Below are 12465 nucleotides of genomic sequence, written 5' to 3' on the forward strand. Positions count from 1 at the left end.
TTCTCCCAGGCCGGGACCCAAGGCGGCTTCCATAACAACAATTTCATGATGGGGGAACCTCCTCTTCCCTAAAACAGCACATCTGAGTCTTCTGAAACCATTGTTAGTCTTCTGGGGTTTGGCCGGGGAACTGAAACTTCGTTCCAAACAGGAAATGTGTATGTGTGTGTATATATATATATACACACACACAATGCAAAGAAGGGTTGCTGAGGCTTTGGGTGGGTTGGTGTATATTGGCCTGAGTGTTAGACTAGGCCTCTGAGAGGCCAGGGTTCAAACCCCTGCCATGCTTGACCCTGGGCACAGCCCACTCTCTCAACCTTGGAAGAAAACCTTGCTAAATCTTGCCAGGAAATCCCTCCGACCCTGAGTCGGAGTCGACTTGAAGGAGGCAGCGTTGGGCAGTGTTGCTTGAGCATTGAACCAGGACTCTGTCTGATCCAGGTTCGAATCCTCACTTGGTCACGGAAACCCTCCAGGTAGTTGTGGGCAAGTCGCACTCCCAGCTTCAACGGCAGGCCATAGCAAACACGATCTTCTTGTTGTAAATCAGAATTATCTTTGAAGGCACATAACAACCGCAATGGTTGGGTTTGTGCATTCCCACAAGCGAAGCATCCTTCATTTTGTTGCATAAACTGACCCATAAATTGACCTAGGTTTTGCTTCTTTCCCCGAATCTCAGGCACCGGAGGCGGGCAGAGCATCCCAGTCCACAAAGCGGCCCGGAGTCCCCTGAGCGGCATCCCGACCCGGACGGCGCCCGCCGCTGCCGTCTCGCCCATCCAGGTACCGGAAACCGAAAGCGACCCTCCTTCCGTCCTCCCTTCCTTCGCAGAAACCGGGATCCATTGTGGTTCGGGCGAGGAGGAGGCATGGCACGCGGCGGGGAGTCTTCTTTTACGGAAGGGCTTGGAATCACATCCCAACAACCGCTGGGTTCTGCCTGACTTGGGAGGGTTTTGGGAAAGCATCTGTTTGTTTCTTTTCCTGGAGACGTCCAATATGTCGGCAGATCAAAGCCGCCGGCCAAAGGGGGTCGAAGCGCCTTTGACTCGGCCGGAATTTAGCAAAGGATGTGGGATCCGTTAAAAAATAATAATAACCATCAAATCCCGTTTTAATCGCTTTCTCCCACCCCACCTTTTGCCCCCCCCTTCAAGAGGGCTAATAAAACAAACAGCTGCGGAGCGAGGGAGTGTGAGAAAGAAGGAGATGAAGGAGGGACCAAGCTGGGCCAAAAGCAGCCCGTTCGGATGGGGGATTCTGGGAGCTATGATCCAGCACCTTGGATGGATAAAACAGATGTGGAAACAGATAAATACCCAAGCCTTTGTTGTCGTTTTTGAGACGCATGTCGTCTCGAGGCAGTAAATTCCTGGCGAATTCAGTCATATTGCGATGCTGGGAAATGTTCCTCTCCTCCTCATCCTCCTGCGCATCGTCGTCTTTATTTCTATCCCTCCTTTCCCCGAAAACCTCTTTTTCTCTCAATCTGACTTACCTTATAGGATTATTGTAAGGGGTAGGAGAGCCATGTATATTAATAATAATAATTATTATAATTATTATATCTTGCTTTTCTCCAAACTTGGGACACAAAGATACAAACTAAAAGAACAACGCAATTAAAAATGTACCAACATATGTATGCTGCTTTTTGTTTATTGGAGATAAAGGTAGGATTTGAGTGCCCCAAGCATTGAAGAAATGGATGGATACGGTTTACATTTTCTTGCCATGTCGGTGGCCTGTTCCGTTTCGGTTTTCTAAAAGGTCTCTTCTCCCCCGTTTTATCATCGCAGAGACATTCGACCTTCAGCTCCAAGCCTTCCGGGAAAACCTTCGCCAAACCCTCCGAACTGCCAGAGCTCCCGCTAACAGGTAAGTTGTGGCCAAATGCAACACATAACAGAAGCAACAGTAATGATAACCTATAAGTTCAGAGATATAGCCATGTTAGTCTGTGGAATCAGTATGAAGAGAGATCTTGTAGCACCTTTGAGACTAAGAGAAAGAAGTTGGCAGCATGAGCTTTCCTAGACTTAAGACTACTTGATGCATTTGGGTTTCCACTCCACTAAATGCATCTGAGGAAGTAGACTGAAGTCTCATGCTGCCAACTTCTTTCTTTCAGGTGCTGCAAGATCTCTCTACATACTATAGGATTAGTGTTTGACACGGTATTTCGCCTTCTCTGCCAAAGACTGCTGCTGCCTAGTCAAACTACAAATCCCAGGATTCTGGAGGATGGAGCCAGAGCAGTTCAAGGGGTGCCATTATTCCTACAGTGCAGATGCATCCTCATGGTTCCAGGTGAAAGCGATGGCTCTTTTACCAAGTGAGACCCAAGGCTGTCCGTTTTGCTCCGCTTTGTTGGACAGCATCTCTTCAGGGTCTGGAGAAGCTCTTTCCTTCCCAGCCCTTAGAAATCTAATATCAAACAACCAGTGGAGTGAACATGGGGCTTCTTTCGGCTTGCAGTGCATCCCAGACATGTGGGTCGTCCAGTCTCCCTCACCTATGAAAATCATTTTTTCCTTGCCGTCCCCATTTAGCAAGCGTGTCTTTTCGGACGTGCCAAGTCCGTATCCGCCCGCCTCACCCCTGGGCATCTTTGCCCTTTCCCACCTATTGTTGCCACCGGCCAAATCTTTGGGAGTCCCCGCTCTTGTTGGATTCGTCACCGCCATTGTTGAGGCGGACAAAGGCTTTTTTATGATGCCACGCCGAAGAGCGTTTTCTGTATGCCGCCACTTCCTTCCTCAGTATACCATCCTCTCTCAAGCGTCTCTCTCTTCCACTCGTCTTGGAGGATGTTAGTCATCTAGCTGTAGGTTGGAGGGGGGGTCCCTTCCTCCTCCGTTCCGCCGCTGCGCTTTTCGCACTCGGGGCCTGTCGGCTTGGTGGAAAGGAACAACCGTGGCTCAGGGGGATTCTTCCTGAATCTAAGAGACAGCTCTTTGCCCTTGTCCAAAGGCATTCAAAGTCCACGTCTCGAATCAGCAGACAAGGAGGTTGTCTCTAGTTGAGTCAGATGGCTGCCGGTCCATCTCTTTCAGGGCACATCCGTCCTAAAAAGGTTATGGCGGGTTTGGTCCCACTTCAAATGCCATGGCAGCATCCCATGGAAGTTGTAGTTTGGGAAGGACTTTGCATTCTCCGCCAGAAAGCTCTCCTCTGCTCTCTTTACACTTGAGACTCTTACCTAGTTCCTTAAGACCCTTCCACTTGGGTTTCCACTTGGATGGATGGTTGAACCAAGGTAAAGTGGATTCAAACTGCTATAACTCTGGAGTTCAGATGCACCCTTAAGCAACCCGGCGTCTCAGGTGGCTTTTTAATTGTGTTGGGCAAACGTTTCCTTCCTCTCCTTTCAAAATTATATGTATTTGGGTTGAATGATGACCTTCTCCCACATCCAAAACCCAAGGCAGCAGAGAGAGAAAACAGATATTGGGGTGGAAGATCTCCCTACAAGGAGTTCTTACTGTCTCTGCCCTGATTTCCTCCAACATTGCAACCCTCCTTTGCAGTCCTTTCCTCGATGTTCCCCCAAAGCCTGATTTTGGGGGCCAGAAACCATCTAGTACTACAGATTGCTGCAATGAGAGGAGAGGAAAGGTTTTGCTCGGGTTAGTTCCCAAAGTACATGGCTGGATCTGGGCCCATGGAATTGAAAAGCAATTTTAGAAAAACACATTGATTTTTTAAAAACCGCAGCCTTCGCCCGTTAAAAGCCTCATTTTTTATTTCCCAGCAGCCAAGTCGGTTGCCAAAAGACGGCTTGGCTGGTTTTGTTTGTGCAAATCTTGGTAAACGGTGGTAGTAAATCATCTGAAGCAAGGCTCTCCTGCATTTCTAGTTAGACAGCCAAATCTGTCAGGTGCAATACTTCAGCTTACCTTTGGATTTTGAAGTGCAAAGGTGTGCCAGGAATGGGAAAGCGGTGACGGGGTGTTTTTCAAGGCTGCACTGGGAAGAAGAGCTAAAAGGGGAGGCATTTACTGTCCATTACCTTAATGGAGCAGATGGATAAAGTCTTTTACAAGAAGAGCAAAATGCAAGAGGGAGAGAAACCGCAAGAGTCTCTGACAGCCTCGGAGTAAATATCCTGCATGGATCTGGCCCAGAGATCTCTCAGGGGAAGAAGGCCTGTTTACGGGAAGACAAGAGCAGGCTCTTGCTAACTTTGCTTAGCCCTTTTGCTAACTTTGTGGATGCTTCCATTACTATTTAGGGGTTACCTTTAAGCGTAGGTAGTCAAAGTCTAACCCATGGGTAGCTAGATAAGACAGGAGGAATAGATAGATGGACAGAGCAAGAGTGGATGGAGGGATGCATGGATGGGTGGAGAGGGAGAAAGATGCAACAGATCAGTGGTTTTCCACCTTTGGTCCTCTAGAGTTTTGAGACTTCAACTCCCAGAATTCCTGAACAATGAGCATACCGACTGGGACTTCTGGGAACTGAAGTCCAAAGGTTGAGAACCACTGCAGTAGATGGGATGAATGGATGGATAGACAGAAAGATGTGATGGATGGATAGGTAGATAGACATGTGGTGGATGGATAGGTGGGTAGCTAAATAGGGATAGATGGATGCATGGGATACATGCATGACGAATAGAAAGACAGGTGGCCATACAGATAGAAGCAATAGATGGATGGATATAGAGGAGCAATTTCCAACACCCAGACTAAGAAAAAAGGCACACTCACACACACAACACACCTCAAAAAAGGAAGGTGCATAGTGACACATTGGGTGCAGTGGCATGGCAAAATATGAGCTTTAACTATGAAAAGGGGAGTTTGCAGGGAATTCCTAAAAGGCTCCTGCAAGAAACTGTATGCAGAGAGATCTTGTCGCACCCTTGAGACTTAGTGAAAGAAAGAAAGAAAGAAAGAAAGAAAGAAGTTGGCAGCATGAGCATTCGTAGACTTGATTCTCTTTCCTCAGATGCATTTGGGGGTCTACTTAAATCTGCTTCCTCAGATACAGACTACGGAAGCTCATGCTGCCAACTTCTTTCTTTCAGTGGATTTCAAAGGGGCTACAAGATCTCTCTACATACTGTTTCTGCAGACTGACACGGCTATACCTTTACACCGCAAGGAACTGGTCCCATTTCTGGGGAGAGTGTGGGATGCAAATAAATAGAATAACAGTGATATAACACCAACAATAATAACTGGTCCATCTTGGGCACCCTTGTTTGTCTTTGGGGATCATAGCCTTAATGTTTCTCCTTTCTGTCTCTTATCCCACCGCAGACTTGCTGAAAGGGAGAGGCGAGGAAGACCTGAAGCCGGACCCCTTCCTCCGCAAAAGCCCTTCGCTGGAGTCTCTCAGCAAGCCCCCTGCCGTGGCGTTTGCAGGCAGGATGCTGACTTCCACCCCCAGCGGGTTGAGACCCCCCAGCAAACTCAGGTAACTGGCTGGAAAGTGGGTCCACACCGTACATATTTGGGATGTGGGGACAGGGATAGGTTTCTGAGCATTTTGCATCCTCTTTGCACATTGTTGCCTACACCCAGGGGCCAGTATTTTGCTCCCAGGACCCTTTGGGTGGGTTGCTGAAAATGGTGGGCAACAAAACCAGCCTTACCCAAAGCCGTTCTCTTTCCCTCCCCTCCGCTGCCCGGTTTTAGCGTGGAGAGGAAAGACCCCTTGGCCGCCTTGGCGAGGGAGTATGGCGGCTCGAAGAGGAACGCGCTGCTGAAGTGGTGCCAGAAGAAAACAGAAGGCTATCCGGTGAGTACATTTGCTTTGTAGCAAATAGGTTTCTTCCTTGCCGAAGAGTCGTATTTACCAAAACATCATCTGTTTTCATGTTTTCGTGTGCCACGACCCAGCCACAGTGGGGTGTTTCTGGACGTTTTTCTCATTGTCGTTTGCAAACCAACCTCAAAACCCCATTCTGAAGTCATGCTTTGTTCACTGACAAACTCTGGCTTGTTTAAAACCATGGTTTGTTAGGGGGCCTTCCCTCTTTTCCCAGCGGCTCCCACCCAAAAACAAGAGCTGAGGAGAAGGGGCAGAAGGGGAACAAACCACCATTTCAAAACCCCACACAGGTTGGATGTTGGTTGTGCAATTCATAGCTTATAAAACTAACCAGGGTTAAGGGAAAAACATAGAGTGGTGTGACCTGCAAAAACGCTCAGCCTGCCCTGATGTGATCCTTTTGGGTCTTTGGGTTTTTCTGTCTCTATGAGGTAGTTTTCTTTGTCTGTCTTTCTTCAAGGGACTCAAGCGATGCACATTTCCGACAAGAAAATCTCATTTCAATAAATCGGGCCCCTCCTTGGATGCTCTTTGTGGCTTGGCAGCCTCTTGGGTTTGTTACCTTTTGGAAGTCCTCTCTTTTTGTAGTGTTGCACATTCCCAAAATCCCATTTTTAAAGCCATTGCTTCTTTGATGCAGGGGATGCCCCATGCCATGCCAGCCTCCCTTTGCCATCTTCCATCCCAGCGCCTTAAGACCGCAACCCAGTCCTTGGCTGCTTTGCTTACACAGAACGCACTCTCTGTTTATACAAAACACAAAACCCCAAACCCCTCCTTGCCTCCTTGAAACATCCTCTTGCTTCAAAGGACAGCAGAAGCCATTCTGTTTATTTTCGCTTTTCATTTTGGCTGTAGTTCCGTTGCCGCCGCCGCGACCGCTGCTTCCGCCGCCACTACAACCTTCGGAGGCAAAGTTGTTCCATCGGGGCCTGCTTTAACTTTTCTATTTCTCTATGGCTTCCCTTTCTTTCTTCCATTTCTGGCGCCGCTGTTGCCAGAGCGAAAGGCCGGTTCCTCCGGCAAGACTTTGCACATGTGTTGGGGTCTGCCCACGTTTGTGCCAGCGACAGAACTGGAAAACTCTCCACGAAGGCGATTTTGGCGGAGAGAGACACTGAAGGCTTGCCTCTGGCTAAGTGTCTGAACACCAACAAGTGTAAAATGAGTGTGATCTTGCACACAAACACATCGGGTTCATAAACAGCAAAGGGGCAGCAAGGGCTGCCAAAATGGCACAAGGACCATATGATGCCCACCCAACCTTGTTCTCAGATTTTCATCACTGACCTATTCAAAAACCACATTGTGTCTTTTGCAAACTTGTCTTTGCTCTTTACACCGTGCCTTTTGCAAACCCGTCTTTACTCAAGTCAACAGCTTGGTTCTCTAGTCAACGTTTTTAAGAAGGTTTGAGTGTTGGACTACAGCTCTTGAGTCCAGGGTTTGATTCCCAGCTTGGAAACCCACTGGGTGGCATTGGTCAAGTCACACTCTCTCAGCCTCAGGGGTAATGGCAAACCTCTCTGAACCAATCCTGCCAAGAAAACCCCCGTAATAGGTTTTGCCTTAGGGTCGCCATTAGTCGGAAACAACTTGAAGGCACACAGCAACAAGATAGAACATGGGAGGGAAGAAAGGGGGACTGTCACGGATGGGAGGGTTTGAGCTTTGGGACAGCGTTGACCTAGGCCAGGGTTTTCCGAGTCCTCGAACCCTTGACCCACACGGTCCTTCTTGTCTGCGCCAAGCCTGCTGACGCCAAGGAACCCGGGATAAGCCAGTGAGGTATTGTCTTGCGCCTTCCAAGAATCGGTTCTTGAAGCCATTTTAATGGAACTGAGATGCTGGGATGCTCACAGGGACATGTCTCTTCTTTTCCTGAGAAGGCCTTGCATGTTGAAGGAGAAAGTCTCTTGGACGAAGTAAGTTTCCTCTGGGTCATTGCTCTGTGGCCTTTTAGCCTCATTAGCCTCCTCTTCCGTAATGGCATCTGTAGCAAAGAAGGGCTCCCTCTTAAGGGCTCCAGCGCTCTGTTTATCCCACGGAAAGGGGGATTGTCTTCCTAGATCCAGGGCTCTTCCACAGTATGCAGTTAAAGAGCTATGGACCTGCTTTAGCAGCCATGGCATCCTAGGACTTGAAGTTTGCTGGAGGGATATCTAGACGTCTCAGTTCCAGTGCCTCCAAAACTGAAGATCCGAAGATAGCGTAGGACGCAGACATGGCAGGAGAGTGTTAAATTTGGATAGCGCCCTAAAATCTCTCAGGAAGCAAGTGTGGTGTAGTGGTTTGAGCATTGTACTACGACTCTAGTTCGATTCCCAGTTCGGCCATGAAACCCACTGGGAGACCTTGGGCAAGGCACACTCTCTCAGCCTCAGAGGACGGCAATGGACAGATCTCTGGACACATCTTGCCAAGGAAACTCCCAGCAGGTTTGCCTTCGGGTCATCATAAGTCAGGAATGAAGATCAGCACCAGGGCGCTCAATTTGAGAGGTGCAAAGCTCCATCATGGAAGTGGCTAAGTGGCATTTCCCTAATCCCCGGAGTAAAGGTGCCATGAATCATTCGTGGTCCTTGGAGGCCCATTACCGTAAGCGGCTAATCCCAGGCAAAGAGAGATCAGCAGTTTGGAATCGGGTCTTCTCAAATCGTGGGCCCTTTTGTTATTTGTAGATCACCTTCCCCAAGAAAATCAAGATTAAAATAGTCTCAAGTGGTCCCCAGAATTCAAACCGTTGCAAAGCATAGAAGAAAAGGGAGTGCAGAACAAGGAAAGAGAAAGACGTATCAGTTCCGAAAGGGTTCTTTAGATACCCAGGACCAAGGCCATAGGGGGATATATAGTTCATTGCCTGTAATGAATTATAATATAATATAATATAATATAATATAATATAATGAATAATGGATTGTAGCCATTGGCGTTGTGGTGACAAAGGAGTTTTGGGATCCTTGTAACCAAGACCCTTGCTCACAATTTGCAGCTCTTTGGATCAGCCGAAACCTCTGGACATTCTCCAAAGGCAGTTATCCCTTTTGAGGCTTTGGACTTCAGCTCCCATCAGCCCCAGTCGATGATCTGAAATCCTGGGAGCTTTTGCCCAACACATCCAGAGGGGCATCGAACTTTGGGCGGTTGGTCTAAGCGCCTGCCAACGTTGCTTGTCAATAAAATATTACTATTAACAGGGCAGGATAGGTCTTGGGCAAAGGCTTGAATGGTTTAATAGTTTCTTAGTGGGGCGTGTTTTGTTAGGGCTTTGGTTTTTGTCCTAATCCACGGGGATTTGGGCAGATCGTGTGTCCACAGAGTTTCATAACCAGGAGGCACACCTGATCAGGTCAGCTGGAAATTCCCCATTTCTTTATGGTCCATCTCCTCTCCAAATGGGAAAAACAACCCTATACGCTTTGCATTTTAAGCAACACGAGAGCGTGGTCCGGATGGCAAAGGTTACGAATGCAGAACAACGCACAAGCTAGGAGAGGCCGGCACAGTTGGCCATTGACTACGTTGCTACTCATTCCCTGGTCTTCAAATGTGAAACGGAGGGTATGCAGCCATGGCAGCATAACAGAAAGCGGGGCGACCAATACAACCTGCCGCCTGGTCCCCCAAGTCATCTTTCATTATTGGGGAGATGGGTACCTTTCCTAAATGCACCCCCAGAGAATTGCACCCAGATGCCCATCCAAGCTGAAGTCAGGAAGGGGACTCAGAATCCGATCCATGCTTAAACCAGAACAAGGTTAGTGTTTGGACAGAGTTACTTGCGCCTGGTTTTGAGCTATATCTAGGAACCTGATCGACGGTCGATTGATCGTTTTGGATCCCAGGATGCTTCCACGCTTTCAACTTTGGGAACGTTGCTGTGGGCCTTCAAGGCGGCGTCCCAGACTTAACCACAACCCAGCGCTGGACCTGTCAGTGGGGTTTTCTTGGCAGGATTTGTTAGATTTACTTCTTTTCCCCCCTTCTTCCACCCATTGTTGTTTTCATTTGCTTTTTGAGACATGATTTAGGGATCCGTTTTTCTTCCTGGAGACTTCCCGGCTGCCTCTTGTCACCGCTGTCTCCTCCTCTGATTTACTTCTGTGTCCCGAAGCCGACAGAGGCCAGGCTGAGATCATCTTGTGGGTTTTGATTTAGTATTGATCACCGAACCAGCAATGTCCGCATGGCGCGAAAAAGCTCCCTTTCCATGGACAGCCGTCTCCAAATCCCAAGATGGAGGCAGGCTCACAATACAGTGGGTCCCCTTCCAAATCTATGAACCTGTGACAGCCCCTGTCAGCTTGGAACAGTCGCAAGGCATGTTATTGATTATTGATCACATTTATACCTCGCTCTATGTTTTTCTAAGGGGCTGATAATGATTCCTAAAATCTTCGAAAGGACACAGGGAGGGAAGAGGAAGACAAAGAAAACTAAGGCCAAGGAAACGGAGATGGGTTTCCTTCGCTCTCGATGGAAGCTTTGCCAGGTGACAGCGGAGGCAAAGCCCAGAGATAAAAAGGCTTCTTGGGGCAACACAAACACACAGCCAGATGTTGGTTTATGGCTCCGTAAACATGCATTGGGAACAACATGAAGGCATAGCCAAGGAGGGATGTGGGCTTTGGCTCTGGCAACTTTGGTGCCGTGCCATTGCTTTGTTAGTTGCCCCAAATATTGGCTCTTCCGATACTTCCCTTTTGCTTCGAGATGAACATCCCAAGCACTTCGCCAGCTGAGCACGCATCTGTTAGGGCTTTCTTTCTTTCTTAATAGGATTTATATCCCACGTTTCTGTAAATCGCCCAAGGCGACTCGTAAATCAGAATAGAAATTAACCAAACTCTTAAGAGAAATTAGAAAACGACGCAGCTGTATTAATAACACCGATGGAAATGTTATTTAGCGCCTTAGGCTTTGGTCCAGTGCGCACGCTTTCCTTAAAGCCGAACAGAAGTCCTGTTTCTTATGTGAAGTCGATGTCAGCTTCAGGGGTTTTCTTGGCAAGATGTCCTTAATAATAATAATAATAATAATAATAATCCATCCAAGCCAGTATGACCGTTGCTGGTGATGATGATGATGATGATAAATCAACCAAGCCAACATGACCATTGGCCGAGAGTTGTAGTCCCCCAAAAGGAACTTTCCCCCTAACTCTGTCTCATCTGAGTTTTAATTCTGAGCAAATATGCAAAGCGTTGGATCCTTAAAACAAAACCAGGGGTTATGAAAACATCATTAAGAAAGAAGGTCTCCCGAAGCAAAATAAACGTTAAAACCCCGTTTATTTCCTCTCGCTCGCTCCTAAATCGCAGCCGCCTCTCATCCGCCCTTAGAAATAACAATAACAATAATTCCTTTTTCCCTTCTCTCTCCCGTTCTTATTTGTTATCCTATTATCCCAGTCCTAAGCCTGCTGTCAGGGCCCTGGTTGGCTTTGTACATATTTCTCGGATTGATTCCCTTAACGCCTCTGTCTTTGGTTTTAGATGGGATTTTTAGACTTTTTAGACCGTTGGATTCCAAAGTTCGTTTCCCGTTCTGAGTTGTTGCGTTTGCAAAACGCGTTGCAAATGATAACGGAGCATGAGGCATCATATTCCCAACATCATTTCCTACCTATTGACTTATCCGTCTAGATATGGTCTGTATTTTGTGTATCTTAATATCTTAGTCCAATCCTCCTCCTCTGAAGCATGGCTTTGTGGATTCATAAGCCATTCTGGAGACGGACCCTTGGAGCATCGTCTCCCAAAGTTAACTTCTCCAACTTTTTGCGCTGAGATTGTTCGGTGACGGATGACGATATTTCACTTTGTTCCTTCTCCCGTTTATGAAGGAGAGATAATCCAATCTCGGCCTGGCCCTTTAATGTCATTAGACCGTCCTGCTAATGAACGCCAGGGACTTTGGGGAACAGATTCGAATGATTGCCCCCCGGTCGAGGTGTTAATTGTACGGACAGAAAGGGCCATCGATCTCGCGGCGAGAGGACGCGCGTGTCCTCGGCTCCGTTTGCTTTTGCATTCCAGTTTTTGTCCGGGGGCTGTTTGTGCGGCAGAAGAACAGGGTTTGGAGACTCAGTCGTAATATTGTAGAGTCTGGAGGGACCCCAAGGGCTATCTAATCCAGCCCCGTTTTGCCATGCAGGAATACACAGAGCACCATTCTGCCATGCGGGAATACATAGAGCACCCCCAAGAGATGCCCTTACCCAACCTCTGTGGAAAGACCTTCCAGGAAAAACAATCTGGACTTGTCTTTGGTCCACCAAAATGTGAGTCCTTTTTTGGATCACCACTCCCAGCATCCCTGGTTGAGGGGGATGCTGGGAATGGCGATCCAAAAAAGACGCACGTCTTAGCTCTGGGGCAGGACGTACTAAAACAAATGACAGTATTTGCCCATAGGGAATATTTGGGGATTGCTTGCCCATAGGGAATCATTGGGGAATACTTGCCCATAGAGAATAATAGAATACTTGCCCATAGAGAATCATTGGGGAATACTTGCCCATAGGGAGCCATTGGGGAATACCTCTCTATAGGGAATCATTGAGGAATACTTGGTCATAGCGAATAATAGAATACTTGCCCATAGGGAAGTATTGGGGAACACTTGCCCATAGAGAATGATTGAATAATACTTGGCCATAGAGAACACTTA

The 12465-nt window shown here is 47.8% G+C and overlaps 1 protein-coding gene across 1 annotated transcript in view; it reads left to right on the forward strand.

Moving 5' to 3' along the window:
• The window catches only part of SPECC1 (sperm antigen with calponin homology and coiled-coil domains 1), a 60783-nt gene that overhangs the window by 43178 nt on the left and 5140 nt on the right, over window positions 1-12465 (forward strand). Inside the window, exons 7-10 of the mRNA XM_042442596.1 lie at window positions 689-792; window positions 1809-1887; window positions 5280-5436; window positions 5658-5760. Of these exons, the coding sequence (XP_042298530.1) occupies window positions 689-792; window positions 1809-1887; window positions 5280-5436; window positions 5658-5760 (443 nt within the window). The remainder of the gene's footprint in view (window positions 1-688; window positions 793-1808; window positions 1888-5279; window positions 5437-5657; window positions 5761-12465) is intronic.

The sequence above is a fragment of the Sceloporus undulatus genome, chromosome 11 (assembly GCF_019175285.1).
Source record: "Sceloporus undulatus isolate JIND9_A2432 ecotype Alabama chromosome 11, SceUnd_v1.1, whole genome shotgun sequence".
NCBI lineage: Eukaryota > Metazoa > Chordata > Lepidosauria > Squamata > Phrynosomatidae > Sceloporus > Sceloporus undulatus.